Raw genomic sequence first — 26,168 nt, 5'->3', positions numbered from 1 at the left:
AAAAAAATATCGTAGAAAAACTATACCGTGCGTTGCGAGCCGCAGACGCGGAGGGCCTGGTTGGCTGCAGGCCGGCGACGGGGTTGGCCTGCAGGTTCATCGGACTGGACTTGCTCTTGGGTAGAGCGGCAGCACCAGCCGCGGGTGTGTGCGAGGCCAACAACCAAGAGCGCACCTTGCTCTTGGGATCCGCAGCGTTAGCACCTCCGACGGCTCCTATGACCATGGTTGCAGGCAAGGGGTTCGCCGTCGCGTTAGTCACAGGTGCAGCAGCCGCGGCAGCGGCCACGTCCTGTTTCTCGGCCTGTGCCGCCGAATAGTCAATGACCTCCTTTTTCTTTCGATGTTGGGCTGGTTGAGGCTGCTGCTGTGTCGTCTTTTTCTTGCCGGCAGCAGCTACGGCTGCTTCGAGGGCAGCCTTGTCTGGCTTGTCCTTCGGCGCTCGTTGCATGAACTGTTGTAGTTGCTTCGTTGCGTCGAGGATGCCTGGGCCGGAACTATTGTTTAACACCACCGCGGATTGTCGCTTGCGCGAATTGTCCTCGTCTACTGCCGTAGCTGCCGCTGCAACTACGCGTTTTCTCTTTGCCTGATGGGAAGACGGAAATTCAGTGACACGAATTATTGACGATAAGCAGAGAGGATGTAAAGTCAGCTTACCTTGGAAGACTTGTCGTGAGCCGTGACATCCTTCTTACGCTTGGGTCTGCGTCTCTTCTCGCGAACCTTCTTGCTGAGTGGCAGCTTCGCTCGAACTGCTGGAGGGTGGACAGTCACCCCCTCGGCTCCCTCCGGCGGTAGTCGTACCGTTTCCGTCGTCGAGCTGTGGATTATCGTCACGGACTTGAGCTTCTTGCCCGGTCTTTTTCGCAACAATTTCGTGCTCATCACCTGTGAATCAAAGTCAATTTTTACTAGCCAGACCAACACTTCACTAATTTCTATAAAATTACGACAAGTTTAAGCGTTTAAAATATTTTTAAATTACTGTCTCATAATTTTTTTCTAGCTTATTTATAACTACAGGATTTTTGCGAAGGACACACGTACACCTACACGGAAACTATAAGAAATCGGACAAATGCTTGCTTAAGCCATTTCGTGTTCAAATTCAACGTTTACTCTCATACATTAGTAGCGTTGATTCATGGACAAACTCACTATTATGACTATTATTATTATCGTCAACGTCGTCACATTTGCCCTTCTTATTACGTCGCTGCAAATTGCACATAAAATCAATGTTTGTCTCTCGAACATTAATATTGTGAAAACCCAACAATAACAGGTCTCATTAGCATCGAATCACACGATATAGGAGGAAGAAAAATATCGGAGGAGACTTACCAATATGGAAATAGCGCCGAGGACGATGAGGGTCGCAGCATACCAGTGCTCCGAAATCCAGCGTCGGAAGGTGGCGAGACTCTCATCGGAAAGCAGGAGTTTCCTGAGGGTAGCCAGAGGTCCACTAGGATCGACTTCCCTGCACTTTTGGAAAACGTCACAGTAGCCGTTGTAGTCGTTGCAGGGCGTGCCTGGCTTCGCAAACATGTCAGGAATGTCGTACGGCGGCGAGTTCCAATCGAACGACGAGCTGCGAACACACGTCAAATGACCTATATTGCTTAAGTTCAGAGCAAACTGCTCTGGCTTCGGCACGACTAGCTTTCCGCTCCCCTCAGAATGTTCAATTCATCTCGAGGATCGTTGAGCAATTCTCGAATTGACTTTGCCCGCTTGGCTATGCCAACTTTCAACTATGAACGAGGAGAGTTCGCGAATATTGTTGGAAATAATAAAAAGAAAAAGTATTGAAAGTCGAGATTGGAGAAAAAAAAACACGAGGAAAAGCCGATTGATTCCGTTGTGTGTACCGCCTGTCGCGTCCTGACTTTCTAACTGAATTCAGTGACTCTTGAGAATGCTCCAACTGCCGCGCAAGGCGTACATCTTCTTAGGATATCTGAGAAAAGTACAAACACTCAGCGCGTCGCTACTGCAATTCGAACGAGAAACGCGCGTACATACGTTCGTATATACTCTGAAAGCTTGGAAGAAGCTTAAGCGCTTCTTTCCTCCCTTCCTCCCTTTATTCCTTCCGTCTTTTCGACGTCTTCGCCGCAAACGTTACTTCGGATGAAATCGCTCGAATCGACGACGGAAACTTTACAACGCACCTGTCGTCAGTACGCGCTCTGAAAAGCGAGGAGGAACTCTCGAGAGCGGAGCCACGGCTTTCTGACTAACCGAATCGACGAATTTATTTTATTAAACGAAGAGGAGAAAATAAAACACCGAAAACCGTAACTAAGAATAAAAAAAGAGGCAATAACAGTCAAAGTGAAGAATTTAATTTCATCAATTTTCTACAAGAGGCTGCGCGCAAGAAGGAAAAGGAGCAGGATAATCAAGTTGCACAGAGGGGGGCGGGGGGTAGTAGAGGGGACTAATGAACTTACAGGCAGGGTTGATTCTCCCCTGGCAAGCGGCAGCAGAGCTCGCAGGCCTTGGTGGCAGGGTCGTCGGGTCCGGGGATGCACTGGCAAGATTCGAGTCCGTAGGCGAGGCAAATACTGCCCGTACACTCCTGAAACGAAAGAAAAACGTGTAAACAGTAATGTTCGCTCAGAGCCGGATGGATGCTAAATAAGAAAGCACAAGCAAACAGCTAACCCCCATGAAACAGACGAGCTCTTGATTGCAGATGGTTTTGTTGGGCTTGTTAATGGAGGGTGGACAGTAGGGCGCCCGCCCGTCGCAAAAACTCGCGTCCCGACAGCCGTTGTCGTCCCGGCACTTGTCGCCGAATCTCAGCCTGCAGTCCGTCGTGCAGCACGGGCCCTGAAACGAATTCCGAATATAAACACTCGGCTGATTAGCAGCGACAATAACTTGTGTCAATATAATGTAACTAGAACGACGACTCACTTGACTGGGACTGCAAACTGATCCGGGCGTCAACGTACACGGCACCTCCCCGGGCGGCGGGTAACGTCGCTGAGGGAAACAGCAGGAATCTCGGCAATCCTCCTCCCAGCCGCAGTCGCATTCCTCGCCGTCCTCGACGACGCCGTTGCCGCAGAGCGACGCTTGGGGTTCTGCAACGTATATAGTAGAATCACGCGATGAGATGTTATACTAATTTAGCTCGGCGCGACAATGGCGGCGTGAATTGTCAAAGGCACAGAGGGGGAAATTGAATATCAGTCAATGCGGATTAAAGCCGTATAGAGTATAATACGGAGCACACACATTGGGGCCCCGGGTATTAAGCTCGGCGAAGTAGATGAATGAAAGCTGGGAAATTGTACTCACCGGTGAAGCAGCCTTTGGCCGAGCGGGCTTTGGTGTTGAGCACGGGGTTGATGGCATTTAGGCTGCAGGGGCTAAAGCGATTATTGTTGCGCTTGTCGCCGCTGGTCGCGCGGGCAAACATTATGAAATTTCCGTCCTCTCCACCCGGTGTGCACTGCTCCGGATCGTGCTGCAACCCGATAAAGAGCGAACGCGCCGTTTAATAACCGTCATATCTACCTCTTGTTTACTGCCCCCCCTCCACCCCCCCCCTCTCTCTCTCTCCTTCTTTGCCGTTTTTCCACTTTATAACACGCGAAACTCTTTTTTATAGTTATTACGGAGCCATTTTTTTCACTCGGTTGCCCGGGCGAGAGGAAACGAGAGAAAGAGAGGAAGAGAGAGAGAGAGAGAGTCGCAGCTTCGGGACGAAATATCAAGGAAAATAAATTTATATCTTACCGGCGAGCCGAAATTGTGGCCAATCTCATGAGCGAGCGTCACATGGGAGACTGCAGGTGGCACGTGCTTACCGTAGTTTAATAAAGTCACTATGCCGGTGTTCAGGGATTTCATGCTGCCACGATAGTGCTGAAACCAGAAGAAAAATACACCTCAGCTTATATACTTATATGACGGGCTGGAATCCTCGTCTCATTTTTTTCATTCTTTTTCAAGCGTTTCTTTAATTAAAAATAATAAAACTGGGCCAGCGTACAGAGCCGACCTACAGGAAAGATAAAAAAAAAAAAAAAGAAAGAGCAGTTATATAAAGGGGGGCTAACGAGCAGACGCAAAAGTGCTTAATTAAGGGTCCTCCGACAGCAGCAGCAGCAGCAGCAGAAGCAGCAGCAGAGCTTTCGCACCAACAAGTACGTCCGATTGACGATTAAACGCGACTGCCTGTCGTGCTCTCGGCATATATTTGTCGGGCATTGACGTGCGCCGCCAGGGGCGGCTTGTTGACGCAACGACGAGCGACGACATTTACGACATACACTCACATACACCTATACATAGTAGACGCGGGAAAAAGACCGTAGAGAGAGAGAGAGAGAGCGGAGCGGCAGCTCGTTCAAACGAGCCCTGTTGAGCGGAGCGGAATAATGCCGGGGCGCATCGGCTGATTGCCCCGACGAAAGCTTCCTTGCTTACTTTCGCTGCACTTTTTTCCTTTCCGCCCGATTCGACTCAATGAGGCGACCCTCTCTTCACAATCAGCCGTTAACGCGCGAAAAATTAACTGCAGCTGCTGTCAACAATCGTCCGTCGTGTTTATCCCGCACGAGTACAGCTCCGATACACGATTTCAGAGACTGCATCCGTGTACAGAGAGAGAGAGAGAGAAAAGCCCTGCAAATATCGTTGCTTGCTCTCGCGATCTACTTTTTTTTCCCTCCCCATACCTCTACGCGCCCGGTGAAAATCCTCTCTATTCTCTCTGTGCGAAGCTCGTCGATTGGCTGGCCCGCTCTATCCGCCGATTTTCGATTGAACTATACACGCTGCATCGACTTTATACATCTCTCTGCGCACAGTGCGCGCACAGCCTTTTTCCGCCTTTCCATCCTCCATAGCTACTGTGCGCGTACTGTTTGCTTTTTCTCCCCCGTTAGATAGCCCCCGCGCGCTTTTCGCAACGATCAAGCGTCATGCTATTGTCGAGCGGTGCTATATACATATAGCTTTAGTTTTCCATTTCCACTCGGCGTCCTTTCCATCAAACTATTTTTCCTATTTTTTTCTTTTTCCCGATGCGCGCAGCTAGCACATCAGCGACGGAGGGTGGAAAATCTGCGCGCGTAACGAGAAAGCAAGTGAAATTCGCTTGGATGTATGCGCTGGCAAACTGAAAGAGGATACTCGGGGGTATAGGCGGATCTACTTCCATCTCGGCGTGTACCGAAAATGGAATCAGAGTTCGCTCAAAATTAGGAAGTAGAGAAAACCGCACGCATCCATATACACTATAGCTGTATACTCTCTGTCGTTCGTTCGGCCCCACGAGGGAGTCGGTGGCGGGCTGCTACGGCAGGGAGAATGAATAAAGTTCGGATTACCCGTGAGCGGGAATAAAAATAAATTGCGATATCCCGCCGCGTAGGAAAGTCTTGGAAGTTGTAGAAATAAATAGTATTTGGAGAAGAGTAAAAATAACTAAAAGTTGAGCCCAGCCAACGAATCATTTACTTCGATGCCCGCGCGTATCTATATGTATATAGGTGCGTTATATGCGCCATAATCGATGTTTGGACGGCGTAAAAGCAGAAACTTGTGCGAGTTCGGGGGGGCCGGATGTTGCTCTCTAAGTTTCTCAAGCATCAAACCGCACTTTCAGTAAGTTATCCTGTGTAGAAGTGATATTGAACTTATGTCGCAAAAAGTCCCAAGTTTCACTGCAGTAGCCGCGCGCGCACCTTCCCCTCTCTCTCTCTCTTTCTCTCTCTCTCTCTCTCTTTTCACACTGATGCAGAAGCAAACGCATCGGGAGAAAAGAAGAATCTCTCCCCCTCTTCAGAATCGAGGGAGAAGAAAAATCGTGGAAAAGTTATCTAAATATAGTAGTGAAAAATCGCGCCGAGATAAATTCGAGGCGAAGAAAGGAGGAAGCACGAACGCTTTCAGTGGAAAAAATGTCTACTAATTTATCAGCTCTCTCTCTCTCTCTCTCTCTCTCTCTCTCTCTCCTGCTTCTGCTTCTCGCTGCATGTATAGCACTGGGCAACGTTTACGGTGTTGAAGGGGTGAGAGTCGGAAGACACACACACACACACACACACACAGCTCTCTCCGACAGACTCGCTTAACCCAGTTTCCGCAACTTGACATCGACTATGATGTCGAAAAGCTCTAAAAGAAATTGTAGCCGCGATGCAGTAGTACAACGCGCGTTAATTCGCGGAACAAGAAGATGACGAAACTCCGTGTAGCGAGAATTCATAATGCTCGTCCTCCTCCTCCTCCGAGAATTGTGGTTACGAGAGCGGCTTACCCCGTTCTTCTCGCAGACGCCACCGGCATTTTTCAGGTCTCCGGTCCAGGCCAGTCCAAGCGTGCCCATCTCGAAGTCCCGGTACGTAAACATGTACGCCAAGCAGAATGCGTCATAGTCCTCCTCTGCGAATGGAAAAAATACAGAATTAATGCGCTTGCAATAACATAACTTTTCGCCTTTATGGTTATTGCCCTCTGCGCGTTTGACCAATTCCCCTCGAGCGGTTTTCATAAATTTCGAGAGGAGAAAAAATCTGCCCCCGCAGCTTTTATATCCCCGATATATACGCATTTTCTTCTTTTTTTTTCGAGGTCAATCGCGAGTTTACGGTCCGAGCGTAGCGTAGAAATCGCCTCGATTAGCCGTTTTAAAGGTGGCCCTCTTCTCGCAGCGCGCACTAACGAAATCAGGCAATAATAAGCCAGCTCCCCCGACTCAAAAATACATCAGTCGGCTATAAAAATTTTACGAGCCTATCCTATTACTTTTTACGAGGGTAGCCCAGCGTAGCCGCAAATAAGCCACGACTCCTCGAAATCGATCTCCCTTCGGCAACTATAAAGAGAATTAATTCACGGCGCCGAAATCAATAGGGAAATTTCGAACAGCACGTCGTTAAAGTAAATCCGTGCGCTGGCATACATATAGCGAAACCGGAATAATCCCTTGTATACGCGTATATACAGCCACTCTCCCGCAGGGCCTTTTGTTTTCTTTTTCCGAAAATTAACCCTCGGCCGTCGCGGGGAAATATTTCAGATTCCGCGGTAATAAAGCGCATTAAAAGCTCTCCTGCCCTCTCACGGACGCGATTATCAAGAGGTGGATGTATATACACTACGGTGGCGGCAATGGACTGTGCGAAATATGTACGACGTGCTCGTGGATGCTCCTTCCTCTCTCTCTCTCTTTCTCTTTTTTTTTCAAGAAGAAAACGGATAGGGAAGGAAGGAAGAAAGGAAGGAGGAAAAAAACAAGTTGCCCCTGGGAAATATCAGAGGACGTTACTCGGGCGGCGGTCTGCTATATAATCGAAGAGATACCGGGTAGGAGGCAACTTATTCCATTTCAAAGTTTTGTGAACGATGCTGCCACGCCACCGGCGGTGGCGGTGGCGGCGCGCCACTGCTCCGCGCTGCAGCTCTCCGGTCAGCCGTCAATAATGAGAAATGTTTGCCGCTAGGGAATTCAGCCTCTCGGCCCCCTTGTACATACACCGGCACTTTCTCTCGTCTTTTTAGGCTACGTTTCGTATAGGCCCTCACGTGCGCGGCTCGCGTATACGTATAACCAGTTTATTTGCTATTCAACCGCACGTGATCAGAGATACCGAGTATACAAGGAGTAAGGGTTTTGATTTGGTCAGACGCGCGCGTCTTGTATAACGTATAAAGCTTCCTGTTTTTGTCCGCAGATTTTTTCTACACACACCGCTGTAGTTTGATTCGGGCTTTGTCTCGAACGTCGAGGGGCCGGTGGGGGCAACAAGACAAAGAAGAATTAACCCAATAATGTACGGAGCGTATAGTGGAAACAAGTTGCGGCGAGCGAGCGAGAGCTGCAGACAGAGCCGAGACTCTCGTGTGTGTATGTGTGTGTGTGTGTGTGTAGACGCAGAGACGACGTAAATATACGCGGCGGGCGGGGAGGTATAGCTGCGGTCATGCGAATTCCTATCACGTTCGTAATACCAGCCAACTTCTTGGCCCTTTGGCGGCTTTCGCGCTCTTACTCTTGCTCGAACGTGCGGTTCCTCAATTGAGTTTTCCTAACTGAACGCTGCGTGCTGGAAACACGCGGAGACTGCGGAGATAGAGGAAGAAACTGTGCACAGGTACGCCAGCGGCATACATGTGTGGGTGGGCGGATAGGCGAAAAGGAAAAATAATAAACCGACTCTGACAGCTGAGACTGACAAACGCGGCGATTGCTTGATCCGCTGCCGCTGTGTTGTTGCTTTTCTCGTGTATGTATTTGCCTCTGTTTGCAGAGAGAACATAGCCAGTAGCGCGCTGTACACGAGATATTCGCGCGAAAGACGAGGCGGAAAACTTGCATTATTCATTCAGCCGCAGATGAAAGATGTTGCGCATGCATAATGATGTTAGGATAACGCTGCGAGTGTGTGCGTGGAGTACGTAAATTATTCGACAGCCTGAAAATAATGCGAAGGGGCGCATTGTATTGGTGAATGTTAAAAGCAGTTTAGCGGCGGCGGTGCCGCGCCACGGCGAATCTGGAATCTGGCAGTTAATTATGAGGCGGCTAGTTTCGGCTCGGCGCGGTCTAAGCGCCGCTGCGAGGTAAAATTTCAGTTGCCCCGCGGCATTTGCGCGCTGGCACGCGAGCGACTATTTCAACTATTTGAATTGCCGCATTCTCCCGCGCGCCATTCATAAGCCGACGCACATATACAGAGAGAGAGAGAGAGAGAGAGAAGAGGGATAGGTGCGTAGCGCAAACTCACCGGAAAAGAGCTCAAGGTATTTCTCGACGCCATACTTGCCGGGAAACCGGTAGTTCGGATCCCTGAGCGCGTCGTCGCTGTGCACTTTTACCCGCTTTATCATGAAGCTGATGTTGTCCGCTCGTCCGTCTTGATTGAAATCTGTGCAAGCAAACAAAGCAGCGTTTAAAAAGATCGCGTCAAGCTCATTTGCATATTCCGTATATAGTATAGGGGAGGAAGATTTATCACGCACCTGTGTGCTTGTAGATCGAGTTGACTTTCTGCACGTGCCTGGTCATAACTTCGATGCAGGCCTCCTCCGTGCCGTATCGTGCGAAGAACTGATGATCGGCCTGCAGATACAACATGCACGTTGTCTTGCGCGGGTCGACCGTCGCCCGCTTAGCCAGATGTCTCTCGAATCGCTCCAGGTGTAATCTGCGGACGTTAACGCTCTTTCAGCTATACTCGAGCGCGAAGAGCCAACGAATAAAACATGGAGAAACAAGCTATACCGAATCTTCTGATGAGCCGTAGAGACGCCGTCATCCTGCTCGGGTTCCTTCGAGTAGAAGCCCCCGTGCATGCGGACCTCGTTGTCCACCAGATGTTCGAAGAACGGCTCCGACGTATCGTTGACCGGCGTCGATCCGAGACTCCATTGCTCCTTGAGACTCTGACTGGCGCACCTGAGTGGCTGGGGCGGCTTCTCGACATCCGAGATGCGGTAGGCTATGGTGTGGTACGGCGGCGAGGTGTCCTCCTCCGAAGACAGGTATCTGCTGGCCGGCTCTATGTAGTACTCGTCGATGCCCGTGACGACGCTGCCGTCCAGCAGGCCGTCCTCCGTCACGACTCCCTGCACCACCGCGCTCTCGTCCTCTGCAACAGAGAGAAAAATTCATTTACTCGTCAGTGTAATTATGCTCTACGCGTAGATTATGTTATGAAAAAGCGCAATTCACGTCCGCTGCAGCAGACGCGCGCGGGCTACGCTGTAACTCCGACGTTTTCATTAGATAAATTAAGGGAAGAGAGCAAAAATCTCGTTCTCCGACTCCCTGCACAGGAATGCCAGAAGAGGGGGGGAGAGGAACGGCTGGCGCTTAAAAATTACACTCTCGCAGGCCAGAGTCGTGAAATTAATACGCCTTAAGGCGGAGCGCATCTGATACTGCGCGCGCGCGCGGAGAAGAAGGGGACAGAGGGAGTCTAGCGCAGGGCTTAATTGGAATCTCCCTCGAAATTCTGCAGTCTAAAAGTTATTTGCACAATGGAGAGAGAGAGAGAGAGAGTAGGGGGGGGGGGAATGTCGCCGCTGCTGGTGGTATAATCTCGGCGGCGGCGCAGTTTTAAGTGACTTAGCCTAGTCCCTAGCTCTCTTTTGTCTCGTTCCAATCTTCCGACGACGACTTGTTTGCTATATATAGGGACGAGCGCCGCTAGTCGCCTTTGTCGCTCGCTCCCTCTCCCCTGATATGTACAAGTATATACCTATGTATAAGCGTGACGGATGAAAATTACTCTCCTCCCGGATATAAATAATCGATTCGTTCCAGCGGGGCGAAATGAAATTTCGACGAGCCGCAGTTCGCGTCGTGGAAAAGGGCAACGAGTGTTTAGCCTCTGTGGCTGAGATTCCGCGAGCTTCAATCTGACGGGGCTCTTACGCGAGGCTCACGTCCGGTTGAGGAGATTCGATGCTTTTACAGCTGCCCGACGATGGCTTCTGACTTTTCATCGATGCAGCTCTCAAGGGTATACCTATCAAATGTGTCGAATGTATAGATTTTGTTTGTACCACCAGACCTTATCAGTTTTCCATTGCGGTGTATGTACGTATACAATCCGCGAGCGCGCGTATCTTCGCAGACGCAGCGGCTGCGGCGGTGCTATAGCCATGAACCTGCTAGTGCTGCGGTCTGACCTAATTGAAATCTGTATACTACTGCGGGTGCGCTCTTCCATCTCTCTCTCTCTCTCGTCAAGTTTGAAAATCGGGGAAGGCTAACGTAGCTGGCGAATAATCGCGGCGTTTCTGTGCAGGATGTATGCGCGTTTTACCCGCTCGCATATTCCGCTTTATGTCAATGAGACACAACGTGCAACTCGACCAATCCGTGGAAAAGTTGTTTACAGACTATAAGCAGCTCGAGGCGGCGGTGCATATAGTGGCACTGGCAAGAGAGAGAGAGAGAGAGAGCCTCGTAAACTAACTTGTTATCAAGTTGAAGCATTATGCAATTAACCGGAAGTACCTAACTGTCGCGAACGAGGCGCCTAATTGCGGTGGCATCAATTTTGGATGGTCGCCGCACACCACCTCCAAGAATGTCTTCGGATTCGCAGCGCGCGGCATTTCTCCGACTTGACAGGCTCTAACTCGCCTGTTTCTTGGGGTACACTAGTCGGGCTTTTTCGATACACTGGCACGTTTTCTCGTTAATCTAACTTACATAGGCTTAAAGAGGACGGAAAACCACGCAAAAATAAGGGACGAAGCATCGGCTCGAACCGGAGGCTCTAACTCGCGTGTTTCTTGGGCTACACTTATCGGGCTTTTTTTTTTAAGGACTCACACTACACAGTTTAAGGACTCTTACGGGCCAGCGATAAATTATCCTAATGGCGAGAGGGGATGCGGCTCGTTTATAACCCCCAGCGCGCGCGACTCTGTCTCCAGACTTTCGCGCGATAACATTTCCCGCTATATCAAGTCGAGCTTCTGCTGCGCGCGGAGCTATATCAGCTTCGCGCCGCGCGCTCAACAGTAATTATACTCTTTCTCGCGCCGGTCGGGTAATAAGCGGCGGGGGCGAAACGCGCAGCCCTCGCCGTTGGAGGTATAAATTAAGGCGTCGCTTGCCCGACTTCTCCTCGGATCGAGATTTTCGCGCGACAGTAGTTGAGGTCGACCGCTCGGTCGGACAGTAGTATAACGGTTGTGCATTTTTTTTTTTCATTGTTTATTCTCGAAACACGAATTTCCAGCTTACACGAGGAGCCGAATGAGTTCGAGGACAGGAGAGAAATCGAGCAAGTGTCTTGAGAGAGAGAGAGAGAGAGAGAGAGAGAGAGAGAAAAAAAAAGAAGAACAAGACAGCTTGCGCTGCTAGTACGTAGGAGATACACGGAGCGTCAGGCGTCGACGGCTGGGCACACAACGGCATCTTCATTGGATCTAGCTCCTCTCTTCCTCTCGCAGCGGAAGCATGTGTGCGCAGAGAGAGAGAGAGAGAGAAATTTATTTATTTTATTTTTCTGTACATTATATTGTACAATATTTACATTTTAGTAATTGCTGTATATAGTGTTTTTAATTTAGTTTGGGCGATAGATGTGTGCGAGATGGAATGTGCAATGGAAAGTGATGTGATGATGGCGAGCTGAATGTGGAGAGTGAGAGAGTGTCAACTAGGACTCGATGTTGTCCTGAGCAAAGAAGTGGCGTTTGGCCAGTGTTTTAATAAGTCTGACAGAGTTTGTGTTCCGCAGATGAGATGGTAGAGCGTTCCAGAGATATGAGGAGAGAGAGAGAGAGAGAGGAGTTTATCTCTCGAAGCATTTTCTCCGGAAAAACTCGAGAAGCTAAATCGCTTTCGTTCATGAGAGACTCGTTCGCAGCACCTCCTACACGTCGCTCTGTACTAAATTTAGCAGCTGCCTCGCTCTCTCGATTTTCAACTCTTCTCGTATTTATTATAACGCAAGTATATTCCACGTGTCTATATTCTCGCGATGGGTGGATAATTTTATTTATTTGTCGGTCTTCTCTGCATATGCACTCTCGGACTATATGCGCGGGAGGAGCGGAATCGATAAATGATTATTTCAGCGACCTGTTTTCGAAGAAAAGATTCTGCGCGAAGATGCTGCCGCATCCGTAGATCCGCAAGAATAACCCGGCGAAAGCTGTGCACTGGAAGAAGTCAGTCGCGAGGAATGGCGAGCCCAAGAGCATTGGATTCGGTGACGCGTGTAATAGCGTCCGTTGTCCACTACGCGCGAGCGGGGAAAGTGTCTATTTAGCTGTCTATAGGAAAAAAATATCGACTCGCCTTCTCGTCTCTCTTTTTCGTAATACTTCCGGCGACATGTAACAAGTTGAAAACGAATATTAAAATTTTCAAAGCTGCAGATATCCGTATTCTCCTCCTTCAGAGTTTCACATCCACAGCCGAGGAAACGTCGAACAACAAGCTATACACGCTCTCGCAGATCGAGAAAATTTATGGCTTCATCAAAACGCTCCGGCGAAAAGCGATCGAGTATTCGCGTGTACACCGCCGCCGCACAGTACGTCCCTATAAATTTTTGCAGTCGCATTTCCTTCGCCTTCCTCTATTCGCACGCACAGGACGGACGAGAGCGATAGGATTGTTTAATAATAATAATAATAATAAGGTACCGCTCGCACGTGTATACGGTTGACAATAAGCTCACGATTAATCATCAGGTTCAAGCGCGGCGTGTCTTTTCTCGCAACGACAACGAGACTCGCTGCAGCGGAGCAGAGAAAGAGAGACAGCAGTGTATAGGAAAGGTTGAACGAACCTCGGCGAGTTATGCGAGTCTCGCGTGACTCGCTCGCGATGGTTCGGCAGCGGCTCCTCTCACGCAAATGCCAGCTCCCGTCTGCTTATTAGTGGCCAGGACGAGTCGAAAACCCGGGGAATCACGAGACAGCTGTTGCTAGTTTCCCATCGTGAACGAGTGTGTGTGTGTGTCTCGATGGGTGTGTTATTCTTCGTGGTAATAGGAAAAAAATGTATCTTTTGTTAATTCGCTTGACTCGGTTATCGGATTTTCATTAAATTCGAACATGACACTGATCAAGACGGTTAAAATTACGAGGACGTAAATCGTGGCTGCTGCTACTGCTGCTCCAATAACGTCTTGCTGGTAATGAAAATACGCGACTACAGGTCAGTATTGTGTACAGAGCACCGGCGCATAACCTCGGCTTAGGCGCGGGCCAATATCGAGTTTCTTAGACGCTATCTAATACAGCCCCGGTCACACCTAGCTATAGTATAACGGAGAGCTGTTATTGTTCGCAGCGGATTTTTCAAAACGAGACTGCACCGATGCACGAACGAGGGGATTAGAAAATACGACGTACAGCCAAGCGATGCCTGAATATGTGTAGAGGATATTTCAAAGAAATCCGGACCGAAAAGGTATACTCCTCCCCTGGCATATAAGGATGAAAGTGTAGCGGACTCTCGTCGTCGGCGTTTCTCCATCGCGTTTTCCATTTTTCTTTGTACATCGCGGGGGACGCGTGAGAGCCGCCTAAATCTTTTGGGCCGGGCGAAAAAAGGTGCAGGAAGAAAAGCGACGTCGACGGCAAAGGTGTATAAGAAGACGAGAAGAGTAGACGGCTGTGAATATAAGCGCGTTCGCAAAGCGACGAGAGAAGAGAGAGAGAAGGAAGAGGGAGAGAGAAAGAGGAAGGTCGCGACGACGCGATGCATAAAGGCGCTCTCGTCGTCGTCGGCATCCCCGAGGCATTCGACAAATCTGCATATCGTCAAATGGAATCGTCCCTTCTTCTCCCTGATCCTACTCCGCCTCGCACTGGCTATGCCTGCGGAGAGAAAACGAAAGCCCGCAAGTTTTCTCGCTGATACGCAAAAATACCTCTACGGCCCTCAAACGCGCTTTGAATCTACGTAAGTGTGTGCGATAAGTGGAGAGTATGATACATATAGAGAAATGCATGTCGAGAGAGGTTGGATCCGTAATAAATTTCGACATTGCGGCCGGTTCCGCGTCTGCCATCTCTTCGTCGGTCTATTTATTCGCTGGAGTTATCATAAACTTGCGCGAACTGTGTTCTCATTCGCATAATCGATCTTTGCCAAATCTAAAAAATATATCACGTTAAAACGTAATCGAGTCAGCGGCATGTTAAAGTAAGCTCGAGCATACAGCATACAAGGGAGAGCAGCATGAAAAATTGAAGTCAGCGCCAGCAGCAGTCGAGAGCCGGTGAAACGGGAGGCAAAGGGCAATTATATAGGAAAGAAGGCATGACGTGAGAGAGAGAGAGAGAGAGAGAGAGAGAGAGCCATGAAATATGAGTCTGCGGCAAGCAGCCGCTGGAGTCGAGGAGGCACGTGAGATTACCGCATTTTACGCATTTTTCTCGAGACTACCACTGCTGTCATGGAGAAAGAGAGAGAACGCATGCGAGAAAGATCCTCCCGCTCGCAGATACGGTAAATGGAATTTTCCGAATGAAAGCTCCGCGCGCGCGCGCGAGAGTCTCGAAAAAGCATATCACATGTCGTGCAGTGCATTACTCTTCCCTCTCACCCCCCCCCCCCCCCGCACCGGCACGCACAATGCTTCTTGTGATTGCGCCATTTCGATCGGCCATATACAACATAGACCTTCTACAACAGTCGACGTTGACGTTTAATTAAACAAGTTCAAGCTGCTGCTTATAAACCGGCTTGTGAATTAAGAGTCTTTGCCGATGGTCCGGGCTTCGTCGAACTAATTCGACTTAATAAAAGCTCGATAGTTCGGCAAAGTATAAACTGCAGTGGAGCAGTGTTTTACATGCGCGCGAGCGCGCAAACTTTATACGAGGAGAAACTTTTGTTTTGAGCCCGAGCGCGCGCGTCAAAGCGAAACTCGTCTCTCCCAACGATCGAAAAAGCCTGTTTCGGCCGCCCCCCCCCCTCTCTCTCTCTCTTTTCCGGAGCAGTAAGCGAGTTTAGAGCTAATTACTCGATGGCAGAAAACGAGCAGCGTTTCGACCGCGGGCACTTCACCGCATTCGTGCATCAATACCAGAAAGCCAAGCCACTAGACGAACCGACGACCTTTGACTCGCGAGACTGCCGCGTATGAAATGGGATGAACTTTCGAGGTATGATCTTTGGGAAAAAACAAAAACTTAAAAAATTTTAACGTTAATTTGAAAGGGGAGAAAAGTTCAGGGCGAAATTATAATTCTCGATGAAAAAGCGCGCAAGACGCAGCAGTCAGGTGAAAGCGGCGGCTTGAAAAGCCAGCAGCGCAAAAGCTGCCGTAGGCGGCGTCGCGGTTATGAATGTCCAAATGAATTGGCCGCGTGCCAAGCTAAGAGGATACATACTGGCCGAGCGAGCGCGCACGTTTTCCTCGCTCGGGCGCGTCCGAGAAGCTCGAATTTTATCATAGGCAGAACAGCAGGAGCCAGACGACCAGATCGATGACACTCTGCACCTATAGCTATATTAGATCTGCTCCTCCCCCCTCCGCAACGACGCTGCCGTGTAGACACATCACGCTATGTCCCTCGCTCTGACAAATTCTTTCTCGTTTATACGCTCGAGTGTATTATTAATACACGAAAAGGATGACTCGCAGCTTTTAATACAGCGCAAGCTCTCGTATACTCTGTGATTAGTTGGAGAGTACGCCGCTCGCGCGTATAATATTGATTATAAAATGCATGAAAGCCGGATATATATAACGAAATGAATTACAACGTACGGCGCGTGTTTTACGAAGCAGCTAATAAAGGCCGCATGAAAAAGGGGCGAAGATCCTTCGGCATAAATCACCTTTTTCCCGCTCTTTCTCTCAGGTGCATAAAAAATGCTTATGCACACAGTGCACGTTATAGCTAGCGCGTCTCTGACACATTTTAATATCAATACTGTATTTTGCGGCGTCGTCGTCGCGCTTTTACGAGCTTATTTTTCGACTAACAAAGACTTGATTTAAGCGCGGCCGCGAAATGCGCAAGCTCCGAGAGAGATTCCGCGTGTAGTAGTAGTCGAGTATAAGTAAGTATGCAAGAAAGCGACAGAACAAATAGCAAAAAGTTTCTCGCCTCGAGTCCTAAGCTGTTTAGTAAATTAGAAACAATGGCCGAGCGTTGTAATCATTCTTAGACGGTCGGTTTGGGACACACGGCACTGCACTAAACTTCCTTCTCCGCCGCGCGCGCGTTATAAGATATATAACAGTATAAGAAAATAGGCACTTTCGAGGTAACGCTCGCGGCGCGGTTATATAGCCGCAACACCGGCGCGTCTGCCGCAGGAAAACCTCGAGTCATTAGTCGTTATTCTTCTTCCTACGCGGCGACGGCGGGATGGGTCAATTTCACCTATAGCTATATATAGGTAGATGCCATAGCCGTTATGCGCGGAAATTTCAAACTGCAGTGAATCCACTTTTCAATGCTAACTTTATGACCTCAATGAGATATATTATGCGTCGGTCGTCTCTCTCTCTCTCTCTCTCTCTCTCTCTGTTTCTCTCTCTCTCGGACGCGGTACAACGAAACGTTGTGCGCGCTTGTTTCAAACTTTTATCCTCGATTCGTTAACTCGGCGTTGACTGTTCCACCTAGTTCCGGCCTGCTCCGAGGGGGATTCAATGACAAATGTCGCGTTTGTCCGAAAGTTTGTAATTATCCTCTCCCCCCTCCCCCAGCTCATCCGCGGTAACAACGAACATTGCATCGCGAACCCGACCGACTAATTTTCAAAAGTCGATTTCGCAGCCCAAGCTACATCCTTAAATCAGAGCTAATAGACACATAGAGCCTGTCTCTCCCACTTGCGCGTGTATATAGTATACAGAGAAGATCGATAATTCGGCTCGGCTAATTCTCCAGGCGACGATCTCGCGCGCGAGATTGCGGCTTTTAACGAGCCGGCGCTGCATTTTTTTCTCTCGCGCCTGTGCCGCTGCACACAGCACCCGTGGGACCGGCGCGCGGCGGCGAACTTGCGGTGTGCAGCCTCTATAGGTTAACGATTGATTATTGGCTCTCCACCTGAGTTTTCTCTTTTCCTTTGGCTTCTCCAGCCTACGCTGCTTTTTAATATCCGTTCCCTTTCAGTATATATAGTCGAGCGTTAAAAGGAGCTTCGAGAGACCGTTGACTGGAATAATACTATATGCAAGGTAAATTGATTGGATTAAAGCTCTCCTTCGAAAAGATTCTTTTCCCACTAGCGGAAATCCTATAGGGCAAGTGGAAAAAGAACAAAGGTATATGCGGGCTCTCGTTTTGCGAAAATATTTGCGAGTCTCCCTATGTCTCCTCTTGCCATCCATCCCTCGCACGCTCGCGAACCTCTTTAAATATTCCGCAGCCGCGTGCGAGCACAAGTTAGGTTGCAGTGGAGAGAGAAAGAGAGTCTACACATTCTTGTTCTCCCTAGCCCGACGTGCCGCTATATAGCAGAGAGTTCATCGCTTTCGGGTCACGTAAATCAACGAGATTAAATTCGATGAAGAATGTTTGGCAATTCACGTCGTATCACCGATCGATCTTGAGACTCTCTCTCTCAGGTGCTGGTGTACTTCTAAGTCGCGAGGATCCGTCTGTCTGTTCGTTCGCGCTCGAGCGCCAAGTGGAAATAGTCGAGCACTGGTCAGGCGCGAGACTAGTTGCCGTACGACCGATGCTAATGGATCTCTGTGGAAAGCTCGAGTTATTCGAGGATTTTCAAAGGAATAAGGACCTCTCGCGCTATTTCCCTTCTTCTATTTTAGCCGCACTTTTTTAGTCAGCAATAGCCGCGAGCAGGCCGTTTGGAAGCTTGCCGAAATGCACTGATGGAGAGCGGAAGAGACGAGACGAGAATCGAGGCGCGAAGTGAGATTAATCCGGGAAGCGTATATCTTACTTTCAGCGAGCTTCGATTTATTTTCCAATAAACGGAATCGGAGCGTTAATTGCATTCTTTAACGCATTGCTCTTTTATACCGGATATAATTTCCTGATAATTCACTCGACTCAGCAGACGCGTATGCGCTTTTTCTCTTTCCGCTGAAACTCTCGCGGCGACAACACCGAGCGTCGCTCTTAATTTCAGCGACGCGCGCGGAAAGAGAGCGCGAGAGACAGGCCGAATTAGCCGAGCGGAAAAAGACGGCGCTTTTAATCGACTTTGAACAACGGAAAGACGTCGCGGGGGAGAGCGAAAGGAAGAACAAGCGCGCGCTTACAAATGTAATAATATCAAAAGACCGCCGCGCTGCAGAGGCGTATTTCATTTTTAACTGCGCCGGCACGCGATGACTTTTCTTTCCCAGCGCGACAGACGGCCGCACGCGGTGTATAATGGTAGGATTTGCTCGGGCGGACTAAGCAATTAAATTTTCCTCTTCGTTTGTTCGATGCAACAATTTCCTTTCTCGATTACGATGACGCCGAGAGGCAAAAATTGAGTCTAGTCTCTCTATATTCTTCCACGCACGCAATGCCTTGAGCTCTCAAGAAAGACGAGGGACTAACTGCTGCAGACGGAGGAGAAAAAAAGGGTGGAAAAGGCCTCCGCGCATCTGGAATATTTACCGCTCGTTTCTTATAGCAGCGAGTATAAGAGCCGGTTGTTTCCTCATACGCGCTGAAAAAAAAATAGAGAGAAAGAGGAAGAATTATTGCGCGCTAACGCTGAAGGAATACGCTCGCGCAGTTATCGGATCCCTGCATGAGGAATGAATGTGATCTAACTCAAAACTTGGTATTTTTGTTATCTCCTTTGAGATAGTATAGTTCTAGTTATAAAAGATGTCTTAAGGGTAGACCTTCTACTCAAGATCGTTTTTTCTCAATTGTTTCAATGTAAATTTTAAAGCACGCGATGTTTATACCGGTGTATAACTATATGCCTCTTATACGCCGCAAATCTCCTTTTTCTTCGCGAGAATAAGTACTCGCTTACATGCGGATTCCGCAATTCTTCTCTCCGCCTCTGTAGGAAAAAAGTTTTAAAAGAAATTAATGATATAAGAGCAAAGTTTGAGAGGCCATTAAATTAAGGACACGAAAAAGTCGGTTCGTTACCCCCGCCGACTAAACCAAAGAAAAATGAAACTTTCTCTTATTTTCCTGTAAATCCCCCGCGCTATTTATATTCTTCTCCGTTATATCTCGTTCTCTCGAGTAATTATAAATAATACGGCAAAATTGAGAGAGAAATGTGACAATGAAATTAACGGATTCTAGTAATTCTAGTAAGTAAAAATATAACGACATAACGAAGCCTTCTAACAAGGTACAACTTAATTTGTATATTATAGCCCGGCGTGTTGAAGATACGCGTGTAGAGGTTAGGCGAACACTCGAAAAGAGAGGCAATATGCGTATAACATGCAAATTCCTCGGAACTACAAGTCCTGCTAACAACTTGTGATCCTCAGAGCGGCGTATGCTCGAAAAACAGCTCCAGCGTTGAAAATACACGCTTTCGGAATCACATGAGTAGCTCTATGGAGAGAGGGTGGATGGTATAGAACACAGCGACCGCACGATAATTCGAGCGCTTTTAACGCGAAAGAGGCAAGTAGTGCACCACTACCTAGACACACACACACGCACACACAACGCATTCGGTGTATACTTCCCGATTATGCAAATGTCGAGTTTGAGGGTTGCTCTTGTTTCTTAGACTCGGCGTCCTATATGCGCGCTCTCTTTTCTCCCTTCGGCGATGGGTCTATACAGGACTAAATGGAAATTCGCTCGCCTCGTGCGTATATAGAGCGCGGAGGGAGATACCGAGAGAAAAAAGCCTGAGCGGGAAGAAGCACTCTGGCCTGAGTGGGCCATTAATTTTTATGAGATATCGACTAACTAGTTGAGAGCGGGACATAAATTTACAAGTTTGATAAGCGCACTTTGCGATTGAAATAAGGCTACACGTAAGGCTAAATGCAGCAGCAGCAGCAGCAGCAGCAGCAGCAGCAGAGCCATGCCTGCTGATCTCGGCTTCCATTTTCTTTATTGATTCCCTTCGCGCGAATGACCCGCATTAAGTCAGCCGGATACTACCGGAGGCTCGGATTGATTATTCAGTGGCTCGACCACTGGTAGAAACGTTAACGGTTAATAAGCTAAGTTTTGGGCCACTTAGCTAAGTTATGGTTAACAATTTAAATAAATAAGAGTTTAAACATTATAAATGCATAGACATACACATTAATTCAAGATAAAACCGAACATTTGCGCATGACATTTGTCAAATGACTGTTACAATCCAGAAATTATAGAAAAATATCTTGCAATCGTGAAAAATCCAAATATTTGTAATAAAACATGCAAACGTTAACTTAAAAATAATACTGTGTCGGTATAATAGACACGCATCACTAAAATATCAGCAACATTTTGCTTTATTTTTTTACATTCGAATTTGACAATAATGGTCAACTAAACTTAACTTTTTAACGGGTTTCACTCGTTAATTTTCTACCGGGGACTTCCTCTTTCGAAATTTCAATGAACACCCTCGACGTGCAAAATATAGTTGACACACAGCGCGTAAAACAAGTTTGTGAAAAAAATGCATTTTTCAAACGTTCTTCGCTCAGCGAAAATTTCTTGATACCTCAGCTCTTTAACTCCGGGCACCGTCGAGTAGTCGCTCTCTCGAGCCGTTGAGAATTAAATTGCCCGATGAGAATGAATTAGTACCTTTTCTCTCTCGGCGGCAGCGGCGGGAAAAACTTATCTCGAATTATCAAACTCGACAAGGCGATTAAAAAGTGCGCTTTGCGACTACCGTATGCTAATTCCCTGGAGAATAAATGGGTTATTAAAGAGACGAGGAATATCGCGCTTACCGAGTATCGTGCCGGTGTAAGAGTGGCTGACGTCGAAGTCGATGAGCCCGTTGGAGCCCTCGAACACGGCGTCCTTCGAGAATAAGCCCGAGTCGTGCACCAAGCGCATTGTCCATTGCCTGAAAACAGAAGAAAAGGTGTTGGTTAGATCGCTGAGAAGTATAGACCGCATAGATTTGATTATCAGGCGTATACAATTGAATTAGCAAGCAAATCTCAAATCCGCCTAATCAAGCCAGGATACACCGCGAGCGTCAGCAGAAAAAAAACGAAAAATGGATTATCCCGCTCACGCACGATCATCGACGTACAGACAAGCACAGGCGTACATACAATGGGCGAGGCTAAAACCAGCTAAACCTCGCGAGGCTCAAGGTAAATACGTAGAGAGATGCGGCTAGACGTGCCGGCCATGGCCCGGAATATCGGCTGCACTGGTCTAGCAAGTTGAAGTTCACGCGCAAACCCGCGAAGCCCTACTACTCTTGTAACTCGCTCGCGCGAGCGAGAGATAGAGGGATGGCTTCGAATGTACCGAGCAACTTTCTTACAAGCGACAAGGGAGAGACCGCGAAGGCTGCGTGAGCTTAAGCAAAGCTCGTTCCTCGGATTCCCAAAGTAGCGGCATCGACACAATGCGATTGAAGGCCTAATCTTTCTCCCTCTCTCTCTCTCTCTCTCTGTGTACACACAAGCTACTACGCGGCTCTCGTTAATACAAGCCACGTGTATGACCGCTAGCTACTGCGTGTAATGTAATTGTCTAAGTAAATTTACGCAAAATAATCTCGTTAAGTCTAGCTCCGGCGCAGACGTTTCAATGTCAGGTCGCGAACAGAGAGATACACATCATCAGCGCGTGCGGCAACGATATTATGTACCTTACATTACTTCTTTTTCGCAAGCCTGGATTCGCGGCTGCGGCGGAGAGAGAAAGAGAGAGAGAGAGAGAGAGAGAGAGAGAGAGAGAGAGAGAACAAGCTGACGCACGACTGCACGAGCGAGGATTAAGTTTTCATTGTCCGCACCTAAACTGTTATCGCGGCTCTGACGCGCGGCGCTCGCGGAAATAGCGCGCGAGCGAGTGTTCTCGGCTTTACGTTGATCCCCTCCGACAACTCTCTGTGTATACCGCTATAGTATATACTGTCACTGCGCGTATATAGTTAGTCGTTTCGCAGTCGCGGTTTATTATTCGATGTTTATTATGCAAGAGAATACAGTTCTTTCCTTTTTCGCCTCCTCCCCGGGAATTTTCGTTCAATTTTCCCGTGCCATTTCACGTGTCCATTCCGTCGAAGCGGCAAGCCCGGTATAAATGGGACGCAGCCGCCGTGTCGTCACGAGATGCAGCAGCGCCGGGAATTCGCTGCAAACAAACGAGATTACGGGCCGCCGCGGCGGATTCTCTTCTCTCTTTCTCTCAATTTTTCAATGTCAATTTCGATTTCCGCCTCGTCCCGGACGCCAAAGTACCAGCCAGTGAACAGAAAGCCCCCGACACGCCGCAGCGGATGAAATACTGCGTAAAATTGCAAAAGACCCGACCCGACTCCTATACACAAAGAGAATAAGCGCGTTTGTTGACGTTCTCGAGACTACCCCTTCCATGTTTCGTGATCAGGTATACAGACAACGGAGTGCTGGAAGCAGTTGTAATTATGCACATCACACCGCGTAATATGAAACAGCTATACTCTCGATCCGCAAGTGCAGCTTCAACTCTCTCGAGCCGCGCACACATTGTTCATCCGGACAATGGGTAGACCGCGGTGCGCTGGTAATCAGATAAACCAATCGTAAGCCATTCGATTATTACATCTGTGCCCGGAGAGAGAGAGAGAGTGAGAGAAAGAGAGACGCACACGCCGGGCTTTGTGTCCGAGAGCTGCGCGTTTCATGCACTTGTCCAATTTTAGCCAATGGCCGCAAGTATATACCGGAGCTTATATGTGCGGCCAATAGTCGCTCGCCGCAAGTACCTCTCGCGGGTGCGATGCATCATTTGCGGAATATACACTCGCCCGTATACGCCGCCGCTGCTACTGTGACACGCTACTTCATCATCGTTTATTAATCGGCTGTATTTTTCGACTGAAACAATTTTCGCGATTATATGCGACCATCAGGTATCTCGAATAGCGATCTCTGCGCTTTGTCCCCTTTACAGCTGGCTTTTCGAAAATTAACATTCGGTAATATATTTACAAAGCAATTTCATCTATTCCATTAAAATTACGCTGTTTACGCTCGATTGTTCGCTCGTCGCGTCGTTAATACGCGCAATTTCCGATGGTTTTGAAACAAACGCAATCATATTACTGATTTCATATCAAATGAACCGTCGCTGCATCGCTGTGCTACTGTTTCCTTTTTATCACTATTCGTTTCGGCTATATATGTATGCAGCGTTAATTGGCCGCGTAAACTTTTAGTCGTAAGCTCGATTAAACGCGTAGGCAGTAACTGACAAAGGATGAAAGGACCCATTGAAATTCGGCACAGCCGCAACGATTTAAACATATAGCGCCAAAGGAATAATCCATCCGCAGTTCATTACGCGGCAAGTATATTCATGGAAGCCAAAATATTCGAATTTCCTGCGATAAAAAGAGTATGTATAGCTGTAAAAGAAAACACGACGCGCACTCATTACACAGCGCGCGCTACGCGAGCCACCGCTTTTATTTTCCAATTGACAATGACGGAATAAAGCCATTGAGCCGGCTTAAAAGCCGTAGCGGCGCATCCAGCCACTTTCCGGGCAATCAACAAAAATCTGTTGCCTCGCTGGTGCGCGTCTGATGCAGAAGATTTTTCATTTTCAGCGCGATAAAATTATTAAAAAAAAAAGAATGAAAAAAAAGAAAAGAAAGCACAACACACCCGGATTTTTTCATTAAAAATTTAACGTCCCACACGCAGTGCAAAGCGCAGGCATTCTCGCGCGCTGCTGCTGTTAGTGGTAGAGAAACGAGGAGCGAAAAAAGGAGAGAGTTGGCTGTAAGCTCGCGCGCGGTAAAAGTTAACGATCGCCTTTCCGCGCGACGGCTCTACTCACGCAGTTTTCTCGCAGGCAGCACTTCAGCATCACAGCCGAGACTAGCGCTGCTCTGCAGTAACCGCTAGACTAAAATCGCCTTCCGGTTGCAACGCGCGCGTACATATATACAGTCCTCCCGCAATAACAGCCGCAAATCAAGCCGACGCAGTTCTCCTTTCGGGCGCCGAGAGCAAGGCGTATAAAAATGCGAGAGCTTTTTATTCAAATGCGCAAGCTCGCGCGTGAAACAATGCCTCGCTTGCCAAAAACCGATATCGTTATTTTCCCCCTGCTGCGGGAAAAGTTCGAGGATCGAGTGCTGTCTTTTGCATCGGGGGGGGGGGGGAGGTATTGTAACGAGGAAAATTTATCGAGAAAAAATCTAAGCAGCCAGTCCCAGGCATCGGAGACAGGAGCTCGAGCCAGCACGGTCTCTTTAGCTTGCCATATATACGATTCGGCAATCTTTCCAATTATCGGAGATTCAATTATCGGCAGCGGCGGCTCCGCTGCTGCCGGTTAATTAGCGCCGCAGCCCTACACTGCGTCTTGTCGATTGATACTCCCCGACAGCAGCAGTAACGCGGTACAGCCGTGTGCTTCGTTTAATTAAATACGTAACGTGTCTTTCTCTCTCTCTCTCTCTCTCTCTCTCTCTCTGTCCCCGATATCGCGGTGGTGGAAAAGGCTCGCCGGAACGAGGATCGAGGGAAAAAGAATAATAAAGCTCGGCATAATCTGCGCCTCGCATTTTCGTTTACAGCCGCGGGAGGGGGAGGAAGAACCAGGGATTCTTCCGGTCGTCGTCGTCGTCGTTGTCGGGCTGCACCGAGAGAGAACTCGCGTAATGGCCTCGAGTAGTACGACGAAAAGGAAGCACCGGAGGAAGTGTCCTTGCTACTTCCGGAGGCTTTCTCGGTTTTCGTCGAGAGATTCGAGCGAAAAGTAGAGCAGAACGCTGATGTACAGCGCGCGGAACAAAGGCTCCGATGCTGGCCGACACTGCGCCTGGAGGAAAAAGAAAGACGGAGAGCTGAGCTGCAGGTGGAATCGAAGACGAAACACGAGCGAGATATCCGTCGAGCTGTATAGGTATAGCGCGCCGAGCTCGCCCTACATCGAATAAGCGGCGCGCGAGAGTTCGATTGCAAGTAAAGCGGAAAAGACGAGAGATCGATGCCTACTTTACATTTTATTGCCGGGGCGCAGCTAGCTCATCCCTCCAAAGGCCGATAACGTAAAAAGACATTGCCCTTCTCCCCCGCGCGAATTTTCCTTTCCTTTGCGATCCCACCGCACAATCGAGTCCCATTACACCGGCGAGCTCTTAAGCGCCCGATCGATCTGTTTCGGTGCGAGCACGCATAAAAAATTAATCGGCCCGCTTGCTTTATACTTGTCGCTCGCGTTTGCGCCGCAGGACGGACTTGGAAACAACAATAGCCTCTTGAGAGCATCGCGCGGTGCTTAATCTCCTTTAGTCCGGCGTGGCCATCAAAAAGTTGAAGGTAAAAAGCGCGGGAGAAAATCCCCGTGAAAAACTTGCGGCCCCAATAGCTAAGTCCGTAGTTCTGTGCTTCCGAGACAAAGACGCAGCTCACACAGACACTTTCTTGCTCTTTTTTCTCTCTTTCTCAATCTCGGACAGTGGTCAAGCCTCGCCCTCGGAGATCCATCGTAGCGCGAGAGAAGTTTCCCTCGGCTACGCGATAAAACTCGAAGATCAGTTCTATCAGCAGCGGCGGCGGCCAACCTCGGCGATTTTGCTAATGAGTCTCAATCGAGTTGCGGGCAAA

General features: G+C 48.6%; 1 protein-coding gene across 4 annotated transcripts in view; it reads right to left on the bottom strand.

Annotated features, from left to right (window-relative positions):
* LOC100120688 (disintegrin and metalloproteinase domain-containing protein 10) overlaps positions 1 to 26,168 on the bottom strand; it is a 36,160-nt gene that overhangs the window by 3,482 nt on the left and 6,510 nt on the right. For 2 of the 4 annotated variants that reach the window (XM_008213180.4, XM_031928682.1), the window contains exons 4-16: positions 21,330 to 21,448; positions 9,257 to 9,623; positions 8,995 to 9,179; positions 8,760 to 8,900; positions 6,290 to 6,414; positions 3,760 to 3,888; positions 3,319 to 3,487; positions 2,932 to 3,101; positions 2,677 to 2,844; positions 2,463 to 2,590; positions 1,348 to 1,597; positions 661 to 891; positions 27 to 589 (exon numbers count right to left, since the gene is read on the bottom strand). In XM_008213180.4, coding sequence (XP_008211402.1) covers positions 27 to 589; positions 661 to 891; positions 1,348 to 1,597; positions 2,463 to 2,590; positions 2,677 to 2,844; positions 2,932 to 3,101; positions 3,319 to 3,487; positions 3,760 to 3,888; positions 6,290 to 6,414; positions 8,760 to 8,900; positions 8,995 to 9,179; positions 9,257 to 9,623; positions 21,330 to 21,448 — 2,745 coding nt within the window. Of the gene's footprint in view, positions 1 to 26; positions 590 to 660; positions 892 to 1,161; positions 1,220 to 1,347; positions 1,598 to 2,462; positions 2,591 to 2,676; positions 2,845 to 2,931; positions 3,102 to 3,318; positions 3,488 to 3,759; positions 3,889 to 6,289; positions 6,415 to 8,759; positions 8,901 to 8,994; positions 9,180 to 9,256; positions 9,624 to 21,329; positions 21,449 to 26,168 lie in introns of those variants that run through there. The other 2 variants (XM_016985429.3, XM_031928683.2) reach the window with 2 other exon arrangements.

This window comes from Nasonia vitripennis, chromosome 4 (genome assembly GCF_009193385.2).
Source record: "Nasonia vitripennis strain AsymCx chromosome 4, Nvit_psr_1.1, whole genome shotgun sequence".
NCBI lineage: Eukaryota > Metazoa > Arthropoda > Insecta > Hymenoptera > Pteromalidae > Nasonia > Nasonia vitripennis.
This window is presented reverse-complemented; position numbering and strand designations above follow the sequence as displayed.